Source organism: Saccopteryx leptura, chromosome 13 (assembly GCF_036850995.1).
Source record: "Saccopteryx leptura isolate mSacLep1 chromosome 13, mSacLep1_pri_phased_curated, whole genome shotgun sequence".
Classification (NCBI taxonomy): Eukaryota; Metazoa; Chordata; class Mammalia; order Chiroptera; family Emballonuridae; genus Saccopteryx; species Saccopteryx leptura.
The window spans coordinates 43169497-43193390 of NC_089515.1; the positions used below are offsets into that span (position 1 = coordinate 43169497).

At 54.4% G+C, this 23894-nt stretch overlaps 2 protein-coding genes across 5 annotated transcripts; one reads left to right on the forward strand and one right to left on the reverse strand.

Annotated features, from left to right (window-relative positions):
• Positions 1–1205: 1205 nt before the first annotated feature.
• SH2D7 (SH2 domain containing 7) lies at positions 1206–8283 on the forward strand. The gene is made up of 6 exons (XM_066355148.1): positions 1206–1412; positions 2960–3049; positions 3892–4057; positions 4366–4578; positions 5852–6526; positions 8145–8283. Exons 1-6 carry the CDS (start codon positions 1237–1239, stop codon positions 8193–8195), a joined length of 1371 nt encoding a protein of 456 aa, XP_066211245.1. The 5' UTR covers positions 1206–1236; the 3' UTR covers positions 8196–8283.
• CIB2 (calcium and integrin binding family member 2) lies at positions 6990–23769 on the reverse strand. 4 transcript variants are annotated; one of them, XM_066355149.1, is made up of 10 exons: positions 23697–23769; positions 22234–22485; positions 20636–20782; positions 18264–18298; positions 16087–16198; positions 14337–14484; positions 11828–12023; positions 11399–11422; positions 8883–8927; positions 6990–7792 (listed from the first exon to the last, which is right to left on the reverse strand). In XM_066355149.1, the coding sequence occupies exons 2-8, from the start codon at positions 22246–22248 to the stop codon at positions 11401–11403; spliced, it is 675 nt and encodes a 224-aa protein (XP_066211246.1). In that variant the 5' UTR covers positions 22249–22485; positions 23697–23769; the 3' UTR covers positions 6990–7792; positions 8883–8927; positions 11399–11400. The 4 variants fall into 4 exon arrangements, with proteins under 4 accessions (XP_066211246.1, XP_066211248.1, XP_066211249.1 ...); XM_066355151.1 differs by lacking the exon at positions 8883–8927; XM_066355152.1 differs by lacking the exons at positions 6990–7792; positions 8883–8927; positions 20636–20782 and having other exon boundaries at positions 10857–11422.
• Between the last annotated feature and the right edge of the window lie 125 nt (positions 23770–23894).

Consider the following 23894-nt stretch of genomic DNA (forward strand, 5'->3'; position numbering starts at 1 on the left):
CTTGAGCCCAAAGGTTGCTGGCTTGAGCCTAAGGTCTCTGGCTTGAGCCAGAGGTCACTCGCTCTGCTGTAGCCCCCCAGTCAAGGCACATATGAGAAAGCAATCACTGAACAACTAAGGAGCTGCAACAAAGAATTGATGCTTCTCATCTTTCTCCCTTCCTGTCTGTCTGTCCCTCTCTCTGACTCTCTCCCTGTCTCTGTCAAAAAAAAAATGATGCCTGACCTGTGGTGGTGCAGTGGATAAAGCGTCAACCTGGAAACGCTGAGGTTGCCGGTTCAAAACCCTGGGCTTGCCTGGTCAAGGCACATATGGGAGTTGATGCTTCCTGCTCCTCCCCCCTTCTCTCTCTCTCTCTCTCCTCTCTATAATGAATAAATAAAAATCTTAAAAAAAAAACAAGAAAAAATGACAAAAAAGTTGTCATTTGCTCAAGATCATGTAGCTAGTCAGCTGGAATTGGAACCAAGAAAATATGGATGTAGCATCCTCATTATTTTTTAACTGAACTATTTTGTTGAAGTAGAACATATACCTGGAAAGTGCATAAATTGTGAGTGCAGAGCTCCATGAATTTTCCCAATGTGAACATACTCATTTAACCCGCTGCTCAGACCAAGAAACAGATAATGACCAGCATCAAGCAACTGCTCACCCACTGTCCCCAGGTAACCACATCCTAACGTGTATCACCACTGATCAGTTTTGTCTATGCTTGAATTTATATAAATGTTCCCTCACTCTTAACCAACATGCTGTTACATCCTCATAATGACCTTAGAGTCTAGAAAATAAATCTTGAGTGGAATGGGGAATTAAATCAGCACAAAAACTTTACCGAAGTACAAGTGGCTTCCATGAAGGAACCATACATAGAATTTAAATTCACCACTTTGCTAACAGTGGCCATGCTGTGCACGTCAGTAAGGGCTGGTCTTGACCTGTGAGAAAGACTGGAGGCTGGGGGAAAGAGGTCAAGCCGCGTGGGGCTTATCTGCTGGGTGCAAGTCAGAGATCTCTTCCCATCCCTCTCTGGCTTGCAGAAGTGACCCTCCCCTCAGTGTCTACAGCCAGCCAAGGAGAGCCAGCCACCAGCCCAGAGGTGACAATAGAGCTCCTGTGTGCTGCTGGTGGTTTGAGGCGGGCATGGACTCAGGCAAATGAGCTGGAGCACACACAGATATAGAGGCCGGTGGGGTCTGGGCTCGCTCTGCTTTCACTTCAGAGCCTGTGAGAATGGAGAGCAGCCTGAGGCAGCTGAGCCCAGGCAGGGGGCCTGAGGGGGCCGGGGATGGCCATGCTATGGCTGAGCTGCAGGGCCTGGCCCTGAGGTGGTTCATGGAGACTCAGGCCCCCCTCATTCTGCAGAATGGAGTCCTGCCCCCCTGGTTTCACGGATTCATCACTCGCAAGTAAGGCTGCTCCTGTCCACTTGCTTGCCATGACCCATAGCCCTTTGGGGAGGAGAAGGTGGTATGGGGACTCTGGGATGAGACTGATTCCTGTCCTCCCCTGGGCTAGGCTGGTACCCCCGGAGGTGGTGGGCAGGGGAACAGACTGAGGAGTACCCAGTTCCCTAGGCACCAGTCCCACTCTGCATATAAGCGAGGACACAGAGGGGCGGCAGGAACAGGATGTGTTCAGACCAGATCTGAAGAACTTGATGAACCCCTTGGGGACTGTAACACTTATCATCCAGACTAAGCGCTCTTAATGATGAGGTAGAGCTGTTTTAAGAAGAGACTGTCCCAGGCAAACCTGGCTGTACAGTCACCCCAGAAATAAGGGCCAACATGGGGGTTTGGCATTCCAATTGGGCTAGATCTCCAACTTGTCCAAGCACTAGATGAGGGAATGACCAGTGCAGCCTGTCATGAGGACCTGTGTGGAGCCAGGTTCACGGGCACTGACTTCTGCAGTAGCATGGGGCCCTCTGCTCAGGAGGGCCTGTTCTTGGTTTCATGCTCTGCTGTCACTATCTTGAAGTTCTTGCTTTTGAGTAACGGCTTCCACATTTTTCACTTAGTACTGGGCCCTGAAAACTGTGTAGTTAGGCCCTGGCCGGTTGGCTCAGTGGTGGAACGTCGGCCTGGCGTGCGGAAGTCCTGGGTTCGATTCCCGGCCAGGGCACACAGGAGAAGCGCCCATCTGCTTCTCCATCCCTCCCCCTCTCCTTCCTCTCTGTCTCTCTATTCCCCTCCCGCAGCAGCCGGGGCTCCACTGGAGCAAAAGATGGCCGGGAGCTGGGGATGGCTCCTTGGCCTCTGCCCCAGGTGCTAGAGAGGCTCTGGTCGACAGAGCGACACCCCAGATGAGCAGAGCATCGCCCCCTGGTGGGCGTGCCGGGTGGATCCCGGTCGGGTGCATGCGGGAGTCTGACTGCCTCCCTGTTTCCAGCTTCAGAAAAATACAAAAAACAAACAAACAAAAAAAACAACCAAAAACAAACAACAACAAAAAAACTGTGTAGTTGGTTCTGCATAGTGAATATTTGGTGAGTCCGTAGCTGAGACACTATCTGGTCTTTGTGTTGTCAAACCAGAGGACAGCTGAAATTTTCCACCTTGCCTGCAAAATACCTGGCACAACTTAGAAATACCCATGGCCCTCTGGGGCTGAAGAGGACATGCTATTGTGACCAGGCTCTGGACATAACAGAAAGTCTTACTTGATGCACAGTGGCCCTAAGCAAGGACCCCACAAATCTAAAACTCTCCAGCTATATGGATTCATTCTTGCTGCAGAGACTGCAGTGAGGGGCCAACCCTGCTCAATGGGGCCCAGACGAACCACAGACCAGTAGAAGGTCTGAGCAGATCTCTATAGAGGTTTGGAGGCCTGTGCAGTGGCTCTGGCACACAAGGGCATGGCCAGCAGGGCCTCTCTGGCAGGTCTAAGTCAGGCTGCTCCTGCTACTCTCGGGGCACAGGCCCCAATTAATGGCATGTCCTCTGCCCAGGCAGGCGGAGCAGCTGCTCAGTGACAAAGCTCTTGGCTCCTTCCTCATCCGCCTCAGTGACCGAGCCACTGGCTACATCTTGTCCTACAGGTAAGAAACAGAGGCCTCGGTGGGGAACTTGCAGGTTCCGGCTCCCATAACTCAGCCTTGCAGATAAGCACAGAGGCCCACCTGCACACACCACATGGCTTTCTCTGGGCCCCAGCTCCCTCCCTCCCTCCCTCTCTCACTCTCAGTGCTCATCAGACATTTTCTGAGCAGCACTGGCCATATACCAGGATGAAGCCTCAGCTGGCAAAGGGGGTGAGTGGGGGGCAGGGGAGACCTCCTCCTGGTGGGAGGCTGGTGAAGGCTTCAGGGGTGAATTTCGAGCCCATGATAGAAGGATGAATAGCAAGTTGCTGGGTTTAGGAAGCATTTCCAGTAGAAGGAACTGGATGGGGGTGGGAGATCAAGGTGTGGGCGGAGCCACAGGTTGCTGGGTGATGCTGTGGAGGAGAGCAGGGTGGTGCGGCGTGGGCAGGAGCTGGGTCCCATCTTTGCAACAGGGCTGGGATTATGGCAGGCGGGTGAGGCTGCCGTGTGCAAGTGCAGGGTCGGTCCTCATCTTCATTTGAGACTTTGATATTTTGTTTGTCATAGATTTCTTTTGGTATTCATTTTGATTTTCTAAAATATTGGATTGTTATTATTGATTACTGAGTTTTGTGGTGTCCTTTAAATTTTGCACCAACCTAAGGGCATCCCTCACCCCACCCTTGTCCAGCCCGGCCTTCCCTGACCCCCCAGAGCAGGCTTGTACTTACTTCCAGGAACCTAGCTTCCAACCCTTCACAACCACCCACCCACCAAGAGTGGTTGTCAGATGTGAGTCCCCCTCTGCAGAGGGACACCCTGAGGCCCAGTGGTCAGCCCAGTCTGTTGTGTTGCAGGGGCAGTGACCGGTGTCGGCATTTTGTCATCACTCAGCTCCAAAATCGGCGCTACCTGGTCTCAGGGGACACCCACAGCCACGGCAGCCTGGCCGAGCTTGTGCACCATTACCAGGAGGTGCAGTTTGAGCCCTTCGGGGAGACTCTGGCTGCTGCCTGTCCTCGGGTAGGCACCTCTCTCCCCTGGGGTAAGGGTGGCAGGTGGGTTGCCCAGGCCTAGGGTGGCCACTATTCAGGGCCACCCTATTTACTGCCTATTTACACTATTCAGGGCTTTTCTTCCCTATTTACTGCCATGCAAGAGCACTCAGCATGGGGTTAAGGTCCCTACTTGAAAAGGAGAATGAGGCACTGTCTTCCCCAAGCTTAGGGACTGGTGGGCATGTTTCAGTCCTTCACCAGCAGTCGCTGGCAGGTAGCTGGAGGCTAGCCAGACGTGTGACCACCCTCCTACTGTGTCCCCACCGCCTGCAGCCAGAGGACAATGATATATACGATGCCGTCACCCTGGGCCTCCACCACATCAATCCAGGCCTGGGAGACCCACCTCCCACGGCATCCCCAACACGGGTCACAGACAAGGCCGGAAGCCCCCAGCCTCCTCCAAAGCCCCAGGTCTCCTTCCTCCACATGAAGAAAAGCCTGCATGTGAGTTCCTTGAACCTGTCTGTGGAGGAGAGCACGGAGGTGAGGAGGATTCTGGGCCATCAGGGTCAGGGCTGTCAGACCAGGGACATGTGTACCAAGCCCATAGGAAAGCCCTGAGAGGCCACACTGGCCAGTCCCTCAGGCTGTGTTGGGTGAAGCAGGCCCAGAGAGGTGCAGGCTCCAGCTTGGGAACACTGAAGGCCTTGCTTATATCATGGCCTGCCTCTGGCCAGCTGACTTTGGTCACACCTTGCCTTGGCCTTTCTAGCTGAGTGATTTTGGGCAAGCCCCATAATCTCTCTGAGCCTCAATTTACCATTCCTATGGCTCCTGTGAGGCTGGAATGAGAGGATGGATACCAAATGCCTGAAGTCCGTCTGTAAACTGTAGAGTGGGGTCCCTATGACTCAATACGCCATGCTCTTCCACAGCAGTTCATGGGAGGGGCTCAGAGATTTTTCTGAATATCAGATTACAGCATGCTGTGGGCTTCTCCTGAGTTTACAATACAGTCTGAGATCTTTCCCAGGGTCCACAAGAGCCTCACCAGGTGTCCTGATACCTCCACCTCGCTCACAGGCTCTGGAGCCTCTGTGAACACACCAACCTTGCTCCTATCTCAGGGCCTTTGCAGCGACTGTTCCCTCTGCCTATAAGTACTCTTCCCACCACACACCTGCATGACTCACACTCACAGCATCCCATTCTCTGCCTAACACGTCATCTCCTTGGAAAGTCACCTGAACTATAAAAACACGCCCCTTTCCTACTTGCGGCTCTCTCTCCCGTTACCCTACTTTGTTCCTCCTCATTACCAATCAGGACCTGACCGCACGTTGCCTAGTGATATGTTATTATAAGTATATTACATCAGCCTATTATAGTAGGTAATGGAGAGGTACATTGCTGTCTCTCAGGTTAGCGTGTACACACCCAATCACAGAACCTGGCACACTGCTGAATGAATACTCGAATGATTAACTTCTGGGACCATTCTGAAGGGGGAGGGAGTGGTGAGTGGGTAGGTTCAGGGGGCTTGGAGGGAGAAGGGGACCACTCTGAAGGCAAAGTGAGCTTGGGTGGGAGAACTGGTGACCCCAGACTTTGAATCTAGATATAAAGGCTGTCCTCAGAGTCCTGTATGGTTGCTGGCTGGGTCCTGAACACCTGTAACCAATATGTACATAAGTCATAACCAATATGTAAATAGGCCAAGATGGGAGTCTCAGCTTATCTGAGAGCCCTTCAGTTTACCTGATGAGCTTATAGCAATCGGTGACCTTTCTAAGGCCCTCTGTTCCTCTCTCCCCAGCCCCTCACCAGGGTGCCGCCCCTCCCAGAGAGGAGTGCCTCCCTTCTGGACCTAACTTTTGGAGGCCCCAAGGATATCTACACAGACCTGAAGAAGACGAAGCAGGCACAGCTAAGTCTGGACACAGAGGTGTCTGGTAAGCCTGGGCCAGTTCCAGCTGGTGGCCAGGCCAGCTCCCCGGGCAAGGAGACCCTGAGGAGACTCTCAGATGCAAACCAGAACAGGCCCGATGGCCCAGGGTCTGCCCTCTCTAGAGGGAGCCCAGACCAGGGCCCTACAGTGTCTCCCACTTCCTGGGGCCTCCTCCGCCCCCCCAGTTCTGAGGCTCTAGGGTCCTCAACTGCTGCCTGGAGCCAGGGGTCTCCAAAGCCTAACCACAGGGCCCAGCCCTGCTCCCAGGGCACCTCTGCAGACAACTATGCGCGCATCCAGACAACAGGCTTCCTGCAGGCCAACCATGTACCAGACCAACCCAGTACCTACGAGCAGATCCCAGCCTCCTGGGGTGGCCCAGCCAGACCTCTACTTACTGGGGCCGGTGTCACATATGCTAAGCTATCGGTGCCCACAGACTGTCGCTATGAGAGGATCTCAGGGGCCCCAGAACTACTGGAGCCTAGCAACACATACGAACAAATCCCAGCAGCCAAGAGCAAGGACACTGGACGGATAAAGGTGGGTTCCGTGGGGGGTGGAACAGCTGGTGGTAGGAGGGACCTGTGGTCCTCAGGCAGGGCAGGGCAGGTCACCACCCCCGCCCAAAGGTGCCCAGAACTTTCCAGCCCTAACATCTGCTTGGAGGTGGTGGAAGAGGGAGATATTAGATTTGGGTGTAAGATGGGGGCTTTCTAGCCCTTTTGAGGTCTTTCTCTGCAGGGAACCAGAGATCCCTGTCCCTCCCTCTTGTCCACTTTGGGGGTCTCAGAACCCCTGAGAGGTGGAGAAGGGGCTTCAGGTCTGACTTGTCATGGCTCAGACCTTCCCAGCCATATGGCTTTGGGTGAGGCAGTTTCCTCAAGCAACTAAAGGTGACCAGATTTAGCAAAATAATTACAGGACACTCAGTGTGAATTTCAGATAAACAAGGCTTTTTTTTTTTTTTTTTTTTTTTAGCATAAGTATGTTCCAAATACTGCAATTATTCATTACTTATCTGAAATTCAAATTTAACTGGGCATCCTATATTCTTATTCAGCAACCCTACCCAGGACCCGCATTCCCTCATCTAGGGAAGGGGCTGGTCCTCAGGCTGTGTCCAGAGGCAGCTGCTTAGAGCAGCAATTTTCAACTGGTGTGCTGCAAGAATTTTCAAAATATGCAATACCTGACTATTTAGTCAGGGGCACTGACCTCTTTTCCCTTAGATTGTCAAATAAAAACATGACAATAGTCAATACAATAACTGTCTGGTATGAATGAATTAAAATTATACTTATTTTTTGTCAGATTGGCAAAAAATATATCTTTTGGTGTGCTGTAGAATTTTAGTAATTGGTTTATATGTGCCACAAGCTGAAAACGGTTGAAAATCGCTGGGCTAGAGGATAGAGCTAGATATCATCATGTGCTCAGGACACAGCCCAGAGAGGGTCCTTGGTGAACAGAACTATTGTTCTGAGGGTTTCTGATAAGAAGGGGAAGCAGGGATCAGGAGGGCAGAGAGAGGTGGTCAGGGGTCCCCAGGGAGGCAGAGGGCCCCTTCTGAGCCCCCAGCCCTGGCAGCCTCCACCTATACTTGGAGCTGTTGAGCCAGGCGAGTCCACCTGCTGTGGTGCAGCCTCAGACCTCGGGCAAGCGCAGACATCCTCTCCTGGTCTGAACAGTGAAACCCTGCTCCCAGCTGAAAGGCCATTGCAGGACGCTCTGCCAGCTCCTCCCTCAGGCCAGGAGGCTCCGAGGTCTTGTCTCTCCTGGGCCCACAGATCCTGCCTGAGGACAGCCCTAAGAACCACAGAAGCCACATCCCATGACTGCTTTGCCTCTGGTCCAGGGTGGCACCATGTACAGCCCCACCCCATCCTACCTAGGACCCCAGTGAGTCCATTAGGGCACTCCAGCAAAGAAGGGAGGACCTGGCATTTTTCTCCACCCCTTTCCAGACTCTTTCCTCCCCTTAGCCTGAGCCAGAAGAGGGCAAACCCTTCACCCAAAACTGGAGGGCCGACATTGTCATTTCCACTGAGGGTGAAGGGCTTGTGGAGCCCGAGCCTTTATCAGGTCTTGGCTCCCAACCCCTAGGCAACGCTGAAGGGCGCTCTGAGCCCCAGCTCCAGCATCTTCTCCCTCTTTGCAGTCTGACAAGCTCCGGAGGCTCTTCTTTGTGGACAAGAAACCCAGACCCTGAAAGCCTGGCTTCTGGCAGTCCGCGCCACGGGTTTCCCAGTACCTGCGCCATGCCAGGGGTCACTGGAGGCCCTCAGCCCACCTGAAGGTGCCCTTTAGACCCACCCACCCGGCCTGCGATGGAGCCACGCTCAGAGACACAGCAGGAGAGGCCTTCCAGCTGCCTGCAGCTCCTGGCTACGTCCTGTTCCCCAGGGCCTCCACCCACCCAGAAAAGAAAATCAAGGTCTGAGAGGAGGGGACTCACACTCCCCCTATGAGAGCCTGACCCAGCCAGGTGGCCCTGCCCTTCCAGGAGCCTCAGGGCCTTGCCTATCACCAGCTTGGACACAGGACACTCACTCTCTCAGGATAGCTACCCCTCAGGTCAGGCTGCTCTGCCTGTAGCCCTTTCCTTCGTATCCTTTGTCCTATCCCACCTGTGTCCCTACATCCCCATGGGTGACGAGCAGCTTGCTGCTTCCCTCCCACTGCCGCAGGCATAGGAGGTGGAGACAGACTGACCATCCTGGACGGTCACCGCAGCCCCTCCCCACCAGTCCTGGGCGGAGCTGGCGTTCACCCAGACAAACTGGATTGATGAGACCTCTCCCCTTAGTGGCCTCTTGGCCATGCAGCTCCTCCCTCTGAGAAATGGATGAGTCCCCGCCTCCCAGAGGAGTTGTCAGGACTGAGTATGGCCACCAACCTGTGCGTGACACACAGTGAGCCCCATAAACGTTCACCGGAACTCCTGTTGTTATGAAGGAAAGGAATAGAATTCTAACCCAACGTCCGTCCTACGTGGGGGCACAGATGCGTCTTCCTCCCAAAGGCAGAAGCACTGAAATAAAAGTCAGTGCCTGAAGCGGGAAGGCCGTGCTTGGCCCAGAGGCGAAGTGCCAATGGTGGGCTCCAAGGATGAGGAGGAAAGGGACCGGGGAACACTTCCTGACATTGGCAGACAAAGACAGCACGGGGACAGAAAAGTGCTTTACTACCAGGAGTTCACAGATTTGTGGACAGCACACACCAGTGAGGGTTCCACATGGTTGGGAAGGCCGAACACAAGGACAGAGCCTTTGGGCCGGCCCACTGTTCACAGAACTTTCCATGGGGAAGGGTGGGGAGACGGGGACAGGCAGGGAGACTGAACAGACGGGGACAGGCGGGGAGACGGGACAGGCAGGGAGACTGAACAGACGGGGAGACTGAACAGACGGGGACAGGCGGGGAGACGGGGACAGGCAGGGAGACTGAACAGATGGGGACAGGCGGGGAGACGGGGACAGGCAGGGAGACTGAACAGACGGGGACAGGCGGGGAGACGGGACAGGCGGGGAGACTGAACAGACGGGGACAGGCGGGGAGACGGGACAGGCGGGGAGACGGGGACAGGCAGGGAGACTGAACAGATGGGGACAGGCAGGGAGACGGGGACAGGCGGGGAGACTGAACAGACGGAGACAGGTGGGGAGACGGGACAGGCGGGGAGACTGAACAGACGGGGACAGGCGGGGAGACGGGACAGGCGGGGACAGGCGGGGAGACGGGACAGGCGGGGAGACTGAACAGACGGGGACAGGCGGGGAGACGGGACAGGCGGGGAGACTGAACAGACGGGGACAGGCGGGGAGACTGAACAGACGGGGACAGGCGGGGAGACGGGACAGGCGGGGAGACGGGGACAGGCAGGGAGACTGAACAGATGGGGACAGGCAGGGAGACGGGGACAGGCGGGGAGACTGAACAGACGGAGACAGGTGGGGAGACGGGACAGGCGGGGACAGGCAGGGAGACTGAACAGATGGGGACAGGCAGGGAGACGGGGACAGGCGGGGAGACTGAACAGACGGAGACAGGTGGGGAGACGGGACAGGCGGGGAGACTGAACAGACGGGGACAGGCGGGGAGACTGAACAGACGGGGACAGGCGGGGAGACGGGGACAGGCAGGGAGACTGAACAGATGGGGACAGGCGGGGAGACGGGGACAGGCAGGGAGACTGAACAGACGGGGACAGGCGGGGAGACGGGACAGGCAGGGACAGGCAGGGAGACTGAACAGACGGAGACAGGCGGGGAGACGGGACAGGCGGGGAGACGGAACAGACGGGGACAGGCGGGGAGACGGGACAGGCGGGGAGACTGAACAGACGGAGACAGGTGGGGAGACTGAACAGACGGAGACAGGTGGGGAGACGGGACAGGCGGGGAGACTGAACAGACGGGGACAGGCGGGGAGACGGGACAGGCGGGGAGACTGAACAGACGGAGACAGGTGGGGAGACGGGACAGGCGGGGAGACTGAACAGACGGGGACAGGCGGGGAGACGGGACAGGCGGGGAGACTGAACAGATGGGGACAGGCGGGGAGACGGGACAGGCGGGGACAGGCAGGGAGACTGAACAGACGGGGACAGGCGGGGAGACTGAACAGACGGGGACAGGCGGGGAGACGGGACAGGCGGGGAGACTGAACAGACGGGGACAGGCGGGGAGTTGGGACAGGCGGGGAGACTGAACAGACGGGGACAGGCGGGGAGACTGAACAGACGGGGACAGGCGGGGAGACTGAACAGACGGGGACAGGCGGGGAGACGGGACAGGCGGGGAGACTGAACAGATGGGGACAGGCGGGGAGACTGAACAGACGGGGACAGGCGGGGAGACGGGACAGGCGGGGACAGGCAGGGAGACTGAACAGACGGAGACAGGCGGGGAGACGGGACAGGCGGGGAGACTGAACAGACGGGGACAGGCGGGGAGTTGGGACAGGCAGGGCAGGATACAGCCTGGCTGTGCAAATGGAGAAAGATTGCATAGCTTGTTAAAATCTCTTTTTTCCCCCACTTTGCCCTGGGTGACCAGGGTGTGTTTCCAGCACTGGGACAAGTCAGTACCCCCTGCCCCCCTGGGTGCTCTGCTTTCCCCTCCTGGGAGGGCATTTCTGAAGAGAGAACCGGGCCCAGGGGAGGCTGGGGGACAGAGGGAAGTCCTGGGGGAACTGTGGATCCCGGGACTGAACCACTGGGGGCCTAGGAAGGGCCCTGTTCCTCATGTCGCCCCTTCCCTGGTTAAGGATTTTTTGCTGAAAGGGCCAAGGAAATGTTCGTGAGTGTAAACCTTGGAGGCCACAACTCTTGTCCTGGGAGCTTGGAGGTCAAAATTGTGTAGACAGCAAAATGGACAATGGGCTTCAGGACCCCTGCAACCTCGGACATACCCTTAGATTCGGATGTGGAAGGTGCTGAAAAGAGAGAATGGGAAAGAGGGTGAGAGGCCGGGGCTGGAGGGGGAAGGGTAAGGGCTCCTCAGTGAGAAGCCGACCAGACCCCACCCAGCCCTGGAGAGTTCCTTATGGAGGGGGCAGAGTACACAGTTAATCAACGCTGAGGGAAGGACAGCTTGGAGAACTGGCCTTGCCCTGGGATCCACCCCCAACACACCAAAGGCCCCAGGTATTTATCCTTCATCTGAGAGCTGGCCCTGCAGGGGACTTCCTAGTCACTCTGAGGCAGCTGGGCTGGGACATAACCTCCTGCCTTCTGGCCACATGAGCCTACAAGACTGTTGTTATGAGCGTGACAGGGCCTTAGCACCCATGGGCCCCAGGCCAGCCCGCCCGCCCGCCCAAGCCAGCCCCGGGCGGCACCTGAGGAAGTCGGGGGCCTTGGCGATCATGTCCTCAAAGTCAGAGAAGCCCAGTTTGCCATCGCCATCCAGATCAGCCTCTTCGATGACCTTTTCGCACACGAGCACCACCTCGTCCTCCTCCAGCTCCGACTTGGTGAGCCGGGCCAGCGTCAGCTCCAGGTCCTCCTTGCAGATGAAGTTGTCGGTGTTGAAATCTGCCAGGGGGCGGGGGCACTCAGACCAGGCCTGGTCACACTGTGTACCGTACCTCCCTCAGCCTTTCCACATACACGTTTGAGGACATGGGGTTTTTGTCCCCAGGTGGGAAGTGCAGAGGGCTCGCCTACAAGGCGGCTCTGTGTACCACATGCAACACTCACAGCCCCATCGAAACCCACAATGACTGAGACACTTCAAACATCCACATCTGAGGCTTTCTGGGGACTTAGCTCCTCACTTCCCAGTGACACGGTAGTCCTTCTAAAGCTAAGGGACCCAGGCCTGGAGAGGCCAAGTGACTGAATCAAGCTCAGAGGGCTGCTTGGAGGATTCTGACCAGGCCTCTGTGACGCTGAGACCACATTTTCTTAACTGCACTCTGTTGCCTCTGTCCCCCAGACAGACTCACTGGTCAGGAGATACAGACGCCTCTTAAAGCGTGGCTGGCCTGTGTGCACCGGAGTCGGGGCGTGGCTTGAGTCTAGCTGGCCAAAGGCACTGTACTGCCCCAACGCACAGACATGTCACAGCGACCTGAATGCCCTCTGACCATTTTCCACCCAATAGCCAGATCTTCTCACAGGACCCTTCCGCTGCCTGGATGGCCCTCCCCATTTATCACTCCAGCAGACTCCTATTCATCCTTCAAGTTTTGGCTCAAACATCACCTCCTAGTGTGTGTGGGGGGGTGCTTCTCAGACATTAGGGCTAATGTCTAAGTGAGTGCCCTACCCCTCTGGTGACCCTGAGACTGGGCTCAATCCCTTCTCCATGTAGCTCCCCCCCCCCCACTAGCCAAACCCTGACATCGTGGTGGTGACAAAGGGCGTAACTGCTAATGTGAACATTGCACACTCTAAGTCTAACTCACTTAATTTGCAAAACAAATCTGTTCAGTAGATACAATGAGAATCCCGCTACACAGATGAAGAAATAGAGGCTTAGAAAGGACAAGTGACCTGCCTGAGGTCACATCCGTGGCCAGTGTTGGATCTGGGCCTGAGCTCCTGACAGGCGCCCACCCTGCCATCTCCGCACTGGCCTGTGACTGCCCGCGAGGCAGCATGAAGTGGTTCCGCACTGGCCTCCAAGGGGCGCCCAGTTTGTCGGGCGCGATGTGCTGGCTGACGGGCTGGCTGCCTTCCTGCAGGGCCGGCGAGATGGGGATGCCTGTGCCCGTTTTATATGAAGAGACTGAGGTCCCTGCTAGAGGTCAGACCCTATCTCCCCAGGTCCACCCCCCGCCAGGCCAGCGAGGGAGCCTGGGTCCTCCCATCACGTGTACCCTTCTCTGAAGACAACAGCCCTTCCCAGAAACAATGCCTGAGGTTCAGGACTAGAGGGGTGATGGGTGGAATTCAAAAAGCTTTTGAAGAACCAGTGACCATTGCTGATAGACAGTATAGGTTCCGTTCTGACGTGCAAACACAGAGGGTGCACAGAAGCATTCAGACCCAAGTCCTCTGAAATAAACAACCACATGTAAAAACCAACCCGAAGGGGCCCCGCTGCCTGGCTGGTGAAAGATGCTGGGGACAGGAGGTCTGTCCGCAGCTCTCTGACCCAGGACAGGTCTCAGCCCCTCTGTGGGCCTCGTTGTCCCTGTTAGAGGACCCTATGAGGACTGGACACCAGTCAGTGTGAGGTCTAAATAGTCTTTGTGGTGCCCAGCGCCCTCTGGTGGCTGATAGCACAGCGAACAGAGGGCCGGGATGATAGAAAAGGCAGCCTCGCCTCTGGCAGCCTGAGAACCTCTGGGACCCTTACCACCTGGCCAGAGCCTCCCCTCTAGCCCCAGCCTCATCTCACAGCTCAGGATGCCACAAGATGCTTCTAGAATACAGAGCTCCCATGCCCCATCTGAAACCATGTAGTGGCCTGGTGGTCTGGGCACTGGGTCCAAACCCTTCAGCTGGCTCCTCAAAGCCTGTCCTAGCAGCCTCTCCCGCCTTGTCCCACTTCCTTATCGAGCCCTGCACATTATGTCCTGGGTCCTCACAGGCTGTTCTCTCTGCCCGGTGTTTGCCACTTCTGTCCACAGTCTCCTCTTGTCCTCCCAGCCCCCACTGAAATGTCACTACATGTGAACTCTCCTCACCCACATAGGTGGGGTGGGTCCATCTGCTTTCAGAACCCTGTGATGTCTCTTGTGCACTGTCAACTCTGGACACCCTAATGGACAAGTACTTTTCTAAATGTTCGTGGTGTCCCCAGCGTCCCCCACGGCAGAAGCCAGCAGGATTTGGAGTGCCACCCCTCACAGCAACATGGACCCCTAGCATCGTGCCTATTCCCCAGGTCCCCATTACCGTAGATCTTGAAGGCATAGTTGGCCTTAAGGTCTCGGGGAGCCGACTCGCAGAGTGCAGAAAACATGTCCACAAAGTCATCGAAGGTGAGGTTCCCCTCGCCGTCCTGAGAAAAAGCCTCTACAATCCTTTCTTTGAAGGGATTCTCCTGGAGAGAGAACCACAGGCATCACCCAGGGGTGCGCTAACCGGGAGGATTCCAGGGCCAGACAGCGTACGGCCTATGCAACCCTGGACAAGTGACCTAATCCCCTTGGGCCTCAGTTTCCCCATCTATACAATATAAAATGGAAATAACTGCACCCACTTAACAGGGCTGTGAGACAACTAAATGAGTTACAGGAAGAAAGGTGTGCCAGGCTGGCCCCTGTAAGAGTTCACTGTTACGTCACGTCGCATTGCATCATTAAGACGAGCATGGAGACCTTAGCAGAGCCGAGGTGTGCAAGGTGTGCTCACTGGAGTATGACCTCTGGTGAGCCAGCAGCCAGTATCAGTCCCAGGGCCTGGAGGAGCACACAGAGGCAGCCTCCTGCCTTGATGTGTGAAAGGGGATGACGTCCCCAAGCACGGGCAGCCCTCAGCTCAGGCTGGGTCAGGTAAGCAGTGTCAGACAGAAGTGGGTCCCCAAAGGGCTAGATAACTGCACATGACAAGCAGTAAGAGTCGGAGAACCCGTCAGACCCCAGGTCAGCAATCACCCAGCTCCTAGAATTCTCCTTGAATTTGGTGGTCCAGAGGCCACCGATGCCACTGATTCCTTCCTCTGATCACAGATCACTCGGGGCCACCCGAGGCTCAGAGGCAACCATGTGGTTCTCGCCTGAGTGCCCTACCCCTCTGGTGACCCTGAGACTGGGCTCAATCCCTTCTCCAGGCCAGACTGAGTGATTGCCTAGGGTCAACACTGGCCTCTCTGTCCCTCAGAACTGAGGTTACAACTGGGATACAGGCCCCAAGGGGATATGATATAGTAACCCCAGAGTCACACATCTGAGGCCTAAAAGGGACTGTCTGCAAAGTCCCACAGTTCTCTCACTGGTGGAGAATACTTTACGTGTATTATGGGTAAGGAACGCATAAATGAAATCTTTATGTCTCCCATCCAAGTATTAACCAGGCCTGACTCTGCTTAGCTTCCGAGATCAGACGAGATCAGGCGCATTCAGGGTGGTATGGCCGTAGACATGAAATCTTTATGTCAAAAACAGATGGGATCTGAGGACAAGAGGCCATCAAACCCACATGGGCTGGAAGCTTGTTAGAAAAACAAACCTTGGGTCCCCCAGACCTTCCAAATCAAGTCAGCATTTTGACAAGATGATTCCTTGCAAGTAAAAGTCCAGAAATGAAGCCGTGGATGACCACGCTGTGAGAGAGGCCATAGCCAGACAGGGCAGGCAGAGAAAAATGACCTAAAAACGCAGACAGAAGGGCTACAAAGGAGAGTAGACTGGCCATTTAACAGAAGGGTAAGAGGGTGGGCACAGGCCAAGAGCCCTGCAGACTGTGGGCAGCATGAGTCACAGCAGCCTTCCTGAGCCCCCCACGCCGCTCATTTATTCATAGTGAAGTGAGGAAACTGAGGCACAGAGAGGTGCAGTGACCACTCAGGGCCACTCAGCTACGAAGGGTAGAGCCTCTGCTGTCCTGCCCCATCCAGAGGAGCAGGATCCCTGTCCCCCCAGTCCACCTGTGTGGCCTGCTCGATGCTTCTCCTGCCTTGCCAGAGCCGCGGCCTCTCACATACCCGGAGCTCCGGCATCTGGATGATGAGGTTCATGGGCACGTGGACGATGGGGCTCTTCCTGTAGTCCATGGGGACGATGTTGGGGGCCAGCTCGTAGAACCGCGCATGGAGCCTGTAAGGGAAGCAGAGGAAGCCCTGGAGGGTGGTTTAGCAATAAAACTCTAAAGCTGTCAAAGCCTACACCTTCTGATCCAGAAGTCTCTGTTAGAAATTTATGCCAAGTAGTAATCGCAGAGGTGTGGGCTGTGTGCCATGGTGTCACAAGGATAGTCACCACAGTGCTAATACAATGGTGGGACACTGAAAACCAAAATGTCCAACTAAATGAATTAAGGAGGTGGTGAGGTCATTTTTTTCTTATCTATTTTTACCATTTGCCTAAGGAAAAGCAATTTCACAGAAATTATAAAACAACATGATCCAAATTTTTGATAAATACACACTAAGGGAAAATAGTGGCTACATACCAAAAGGTTCAATATATCAAAAGATTAACAGTCGCTATTTAGGGGCGGGAGGGAGGATGAGAGGTCATTTTTGCCCTCTTTTGACTGGTTTATTATCTAATTTTTCTGTGGTCATGTATCACATGCAGAATAAAAAAAAATTAGGTGTAATTAAAATAAATAATACAGAAATTTTTAAAGATGGTAAAAAACAAGATAATAAAGTAACATATAGGCAAAGACTCCAGGCTGTTTGCTGGGCGGGCCTCTGTGTGTGGAGGGAACAAGGACTCGGACCACTTATTGTGGAGCACAGCCTAACTGGGGGTATGAGAGTTGGGGCACTGAGCTCTGACTTATAGGAACAAGGTGGCTGAGTGGGGGGCTGCTCACTTGGGGTCAGCATGAGGGTGGAAGGACTGTGCCCAAGGGAGCAACTGGATCCACCTGGGGGTGGGGGTGGGCCGAGGAGAGATACCCCTGATGGTTATCTGTGACTCTGACTCAGTATCACTGAACTGGGCCCCAGCCTGCAAAGAAGAACCTCCAGCTCACCTTTCCTCCTTGCCATCTGGTCCACGCTCAGGGTGCAGCTCACCTAGAAACCCATCTGGGTGGGGGCGGAGGGAGGTGGGGGTGGTAGCTCTGAGGCCCTTGGGAGCAGGTTCCTAGGTCTGGGGCCCATTAGTCAAGCCCCACACCCTGGGGTTCCCGACTCTCAGCAATGTTCTGAGGGTAGGATCACGATCCCCATTTTATAGAAGAACCTGAGGCTCAGTGAGGCTCAGATTTCACCCAACGCCGCAGAGCTTGAAGTGGAAGCAGAGCCTAGGTCTGCTGATGCCTAGGCCTGGGGACTTTGCCCCTCACCCTGCCTTCCAGAGTGGTGGAAGTGGGGTATCCCTGCCCACCAAAGGGACAGGGAGGAAGAACAGCCTGTGAAGAGAGGAAAGGCCAAGGGACACTGCCTGTCCGAGCAGAGTGATCTTCTTGGGAAGCTGTGACAACAGGCTCTTGCCCCAGCCTGCCCATCGACCTCTAGGGAAAGTGATCCTGAGCCCTTGTGCCTTTTAGTGCCACCTGATAGCCCAGGAAGGGGGCCAGGTTTCCTGGCGTTCTGTGCATCCTGCTCACTGTCTGGTCCTGGGCTCTGAGGCTGCCAACTCATTCATCTCTCCTGTCCTAGCCCCCCCCCCCAGCCCCCAAAGAATGGGACTGTCCAAGGAACAGGTGCCTAGTGGAAAGCTCAGGGCAGTGGGGGTATTGCAGGCCATGCCCTTGCCTTTTACACCTTCCAGGAGTCAGAGGTCATCAGGGCTGGAGCCAGAGGGCCCTTAGGGACCCTGGTCTGACCCACAGGGACTCCTAGTCTGACAGGATCCAAGATGCAGGAAATTAACAAAGGGCCAGGTCTTCAGCCTCTGGCTGTGTGACACTGGTCATACTTGGGATAAAATTGAATTTTCCCACTACAAGGTGACAGTTAGGATTAAATAAAAATGTGCCTGATACCACCCACTGCAGAGCCAGGTACAGATGCTCAAATCCTGGCAGAGGGATTTGGGTCCAAGACGGATGGGAGGCTCTTAGGTTCACACTGTAGCGTGCACTTGGCTCCTGACAGAGACGACATTCTTCTTCGGCTCAGCCAGTACAGCCAGCCCACGTGGGATCCCAGGCCCTGTTCCCACCCAGTTCCAGCTCTGAGGGGTAAACAGAAGCCACACTTACTTGAGGATATCATTCTTATTGAAGAACGTGCAGTCCTGTAGAGAAAACACACGCGGTCAGTGTGCAGTCCCAGCTCCTTTTTCCTCAGACCCGCACAGAGACATCCCTGGACAGTACTGGGGGCAGAACAGTCCTGACCACCCAGCCCACTGAGGATAGCAGTCTAGTGGGTCCAGAAACCTCATGAAGCTCTGAACTTGATCCAGGGGACTGAGTGCAGGTGCAAGGGCTGTGAGTGAGGGCATTTAGCGGCAGAGGTGGGTGCCACTGTTCTGAGGGGCCCGAGGGGTACCCTGTAGGATGGGAGGGGCAGTGGCTGGTAGATAGCTCAGGAGTGAGGACTGACAGGGCCACCACCACAGTGCAGCCCCTGAGAAGGGAGCCTGGTGGGGCTGTGCAGTGTGTGTCTACGTAGCTCAGAGACTGAGTTCCAGGCACACAGACCAGGGAAGATCAGCAGCTTCCTGGCAGCTGTAACCACAGGAATCAACAAGGTCATATTAGTAAGAAAGTGGAGAGGTCCAGGGTGGAGGAGGGATGGAGATGAGAAGAAGGTGGCAGGGAGGCACTGGCAGCATCCGGACAGGGGAAGGGCATCAGCCATTTTCAAAGCCATTCAGATGCTTGCTAGGTACAGGCCAAGCTGAGAACCACAGCACACTGTCCATGATTGTCAAGATCCTGGCCCGAGGGGGCTCTGAATCCCCAACGTTGTCTAATCCTTCTCACTAGCCTATGCGGGCAGGCATTGCCTCCCCAGTTATAGATGGGAAAACTGAGTTTCATAAACTGCAGCTCTTTCCATGGGAAAAGTTGTGTGACAATGGTTATGCTTACTGTGGCAGTTGAAAGAAAGAGAAAGGAGGGAGGGAAGGGGGACAAAGACAGAGGTGGAATGAGAAAATTAAGGGATTGTGCCATAAGGTATAGGTGGCTGGAGGGGGCAAACAAGAGGGGTGGGCAAGGAAGTAGCTAACCTTCAGTCCCCATGGGACTGAGGAGGTCTGGCCAGGGCCCTCGCTGTGGAGACGGAGGAGGGATGCCCAAGGGAGGCTGAGGTACAGGACCTGCTGCTGGACAGCAGAGTTAGAACAGCTGGAGGGGCAGCCTCGGGTCTGCGGATGGATTTGGAAGGCAGAGAAGTGGTCTGGGAAGAAAACTGAACCTTAAGATCACTGGTACCTGGGGATGGGGTGGGGGACATGAAGCTCTGTGGATCAGTTGGGAAGTGGGCAGCTATAACTTGGGGTCACCCTCTGGCTGGCCTGTGGCTAGCTGGAGAGTCAGAGGGAGGGAGATGGGAGGCTCTCGGGTTTCACAGTTCTCATTTCTCCCACCCCACTCGTGGGCAGCGTCCAGCCAGGCTCTGGCAACAGATTAGAACCCAACACAGAGACTTGCCTCAAGGGGTAACCCAATGCCAGGCTGGTCTGAATGGGAACCCAGGTCCCTGCCCCCCACAGGGCTACTCTTCACTCCTCAGCATGGCACCCACCTGCTCACCTGTGCCTACCTCTAAGCATTTATCCAGGCTGTGCCCTCCACCTGGACTGCCTCCTGCCAGCCCTGCTGGGCCTCCACCAGTGCTGCATTATTTCTGAACCTTCCAGCAAAGCAAAAGCCCCCTTCTCTGCTGGTCTCCCACTCCTACTAGCGCCCTCCCATGGTGCACACTTCCTCTCATGAGGCCGTGCTGGGGGTGAGGTCTATCTCTCCTGAGGACAAAGAGCATACACAGTCCGCCCCCTCCCCCCAACAAATAGTGAGTCTCAGATTCATGATTCAAACTCCTGAGTGGCTCCTCTGGGCAGGGTCCTGAATGGCTGGCTCCTCAGCCTTTGTTTAGCTGTCTGTAAAATGGGGCCAATAACCCACCAGACTGTGATCAAAGGAGCTAATGGTAACTGCAGGAAGTACAGTGCCTGGTACACAGCAGGCTCTGCATGAATGTAGGTCCTAGTTCCCTGTCAGGGCCTCATGCGGAGCTGGGAAGTCTCATTCATACTAGGGCTCCCAGGAGGACCTGGCAGAGTCTAACGGGTCTATTGGGAGCCTTAGGGGGTTCGGGGAAGTAACCATGTAAGGCTGGGACTTGAATGGCTTTCTTGCTCCATTATTTCCATGCTGGGCCAAAGGAAGAGACCCCAGGATAAACAAGACACCCCAACTTACAACAGCCTTTAGGGACTGATGTACCTGACTCCGAACCCAGACAAGACCCAGCTCGGCTCTGTTTTACAGAGGCTCGCTGTCTCAGTAAGGCTCTGAGGAGTCGCAGCCCTTCCAAGGTCACGCTTGGAGTGAAGGCAGAGGCCGGGTGTGACCCAGGCAATCGGCAGCGACGGGAAGACGAGGGGAGAGCGCAGGCTCACCTGGTAGTTGTCCAGCTGCTCATCAGTGAAGATGGTCTGCTTGTTCCCCATGGCGAGCGCGGCCACCCGGGCGCCGCCTCCCACCGCAGACGCCCAGCCACGCGCGCATCCCGCCGCGCAGTCCACTGGAGGGGCGTGGGACGGAGTCTAGAGGAGGGGCGTGGCCTGTTGTGGGCGGGGTCTAGGAGTAGGGCGTGGCCTGCAGCGGTCGCGGTGAGAGGGAGCCTGCCCCCTGCCGCAGAGCGCCTGGGCTTCGCCAGGGGGCGCGGGCCGCGGGAAGAGGGAACTGCCGGCCGGTTCCGCGCCCGCGATCGGGCCAGCCGGTGTGAGCAAGGCCAACCCTGGCGGTGAGGGTGCGGGCGCGTAGCTGGGGGGGATGGTGTAGACACATTCTAGGGGTGCAGAGTGACAAGTTGAGGGGCCTTGGCGACCCTGGCTATGGGGCAGGATAGCCCTGACCTGTGAGCTCGCACGTCCCCGGCCTTTCTCCAAGCCGGTCCCTCACGGAGTAGGAAGGGTCAGTCACTCTGGCTGACTATGAAGGCGCCACAAGGAACAGGCCAGGGCAGGGCATCTCAGGCCCCAGGGCCTCTTATGGAGGACAGGATTTGCTTGCCTCTCTTTGAATCCTTGGACACTGACGTGAGACTTGACACAATTTAAAGGTCTTACTGTGTCCAGAAACTGACTGTGACAAAGGCCTGGGCGTTTTCTGGGGCTTTTAATAAAATACCTTGGCCACCAAGTGCCTTTTAAGGGTCCAGCCCACACATGTGTTATTTCTAACTCCAGGACAGCCAATTCTATAGGCATTATCGCCATCTCGCAGATGAAGACAGAGCTAGATAATGCAGCAACTTGCCCAGGAGCCCAAAGCTGGAAAGTAGCAGAATGTGGTTGGATTCAAGCCACCTCCCTATCCTTTGTTTATATTGTATTGTACACGTGGGGTAGAGGCCTCAGTCTTGGGAAAGAAGTCTTTTTGGAGCAGAGACAGGCCTTTGTAAGACTCTCCCCATCTGCACTTCCTTCACCCATGTTAGAGTTGGAGAAATTGAAACCTCTCCAAACCACATAACCACTGTTACAAAAGTTCTCCTTCTCATCTTAGATTCCACATGCCCGTGAACAGGCTAGTATTGTGTTCAGATCCTGCTCTGGCACATTCTTTTATAATTGCTAATCTCTGTTCACTTGCATTCCAGCTTTCCAGGTAGAAAAGCCATAACTTATGCAGAATTTTCAGTTCTGAGAGTCTCTTCTCTTACAAGTGAAAAAAGCACTAACCTGGCTAGAAAATTCCTGTAACAAATCTTTTTTGATTGTTATTGCCAGTGCTGTTGAATTAATACAACGATGTGAGGAAAGTCAAGAGGTACAGTTCCCATGATACTTATGAAAAACCCTGGGCTCAGAGAGATAAAGTGACTTGCCTAGTGCCACCTAGCTAGGAAGTGGTAAAGCAAGGCTCAACCTCATTTTCTGATTTCAAATCACGTGCTCCTGAGGCTCCCAGATGTTGGGTGTGGTCCTTGAGGAAGGCAGTGTATGTATTTGCTTGCAGAGAGGGTGGACGGAGGGAAAGAAGTATTGATTACCTGCTCTGTGCTCATTTCCTGAATATTATTCCACAAACACCTCTTAAGTCTGTAGAGCTTGGTGTCATCATCCCATTTCACAGATGAAGAAATAGTCTCAGAGAAGGTGACTTGCCCAAGGTCACACAGCTAGTAATAGGTGGATTTAAACATGGGCCCTGTCTAGTGCAGGGGGACATGTAGTTACTGCTTCCATAGGCATTGAGAGTACAGCATAACACAGAACAAAAATCCAACTCTTGGAATTTACCCCTAGGGGAGAAAACAAACAGTAAATAAATACATAAGTGAAATATCCTTGGTATGTCATTGCGGTGAGATAAGTGGTATAAAAAATAAAGCAGCCCTGGCCGCATAGCTCAGTTTGTTAGAGCAGTGGTCCCCAACCCCTGGGCTGCAGACCGGTACCGGTCCGTGGGCCATTTGGTACCGGTCCGCAGAGAAAGAATAAATAACTTACATTATTTCTGTTTTATTTAAAGTCTGAACGATGTTTTATTTCTTAAAAATGACCAGATTCCCTCTGTTACATCCATCTAAGACTCACTCTTGATGCTTGTCTTGGTCACATGATACATTTATCTGTCCCACCCTAAAGGCCGGTCCATGAAAATATTTTCTGACATTAAACCGGTTCGTGGCCCAAAAAAGGTTGGGGACCACTGTGTTAGAGCATCATCCTGATACACCAAAGTTTGCAGGTTCGATCCCTGGTCAGGACACATATAAGAATCAACCAATGAATACATAAATGATTGGAACAAGTCAATGTTTCTTTCTCCCTTTCTCTCTCTCTAAAATCAATAAATAAAAAAAACTAAAAAAAAAAAATAAAGCAGAGAACGGGAATAGACAGTAGGGAGGAGGGGTTGCCATCTAAAATATAGTGGTCCGACCAAGCATGGGGTGGAGTGGAGAAAATATAGTGGTAATGAGCCTGACCAGGCGGTGGTGCGGTGGATAGAGCTTCGGACTATCCGAAGGAGGTCCCAGGGATGCGGAAGGACCCAGGTTCGAGACCCTGAGGTCTCCAGCTTCAGTGAGGGCTCATCTAGTTTGAGCAAAAAGCTCACCAGCTTGGACCCAAGGTTGCTGGCTCGAGCAAGGGGTTACTTGGTCTGCTGAAGGCCCACGGTCAAGGCACATATGAGAAAGCAAGTCGCAATGAAAAAAACTGATGATTGATGCTTCTCATCTCTCTCCGTTCCTGTCTATCTATCCCTCTCTCTCTCTCTGTGGGGAAAAAAAAAAAAAAAAAAAAAAAAAAAAAATATATATATATATATATATATATATATATATATATATATGGTGGTAATGAAACGCTATATTTACATTAGCCTTCAGGAAAATGAAAATCAAAACCACAATGAGATACCACCTCAACCACTCTAGGATGGCTATAATCAAAAAGGCAGATGGTAACAACTGACTAGCATCTAGGAGCAGCGCCACAATCCTACCTAAATGGTAAGTCAATGAGTGAAGGAAGAGAAGAAGCAGCCCGCTGGGAATTCCGAACAGCGCAGCTTCCGGGTCGTGGATGCGTACGTCACCGTGAGACGAGCCTGGCCATTGGCCAGTGGAGGCGGTGCATGTCCGGATCAGGCCGGAGTGGCGAGGAGAATCCCCAGGGCGGGCTCTGGGGCGGGGTTTCCAGT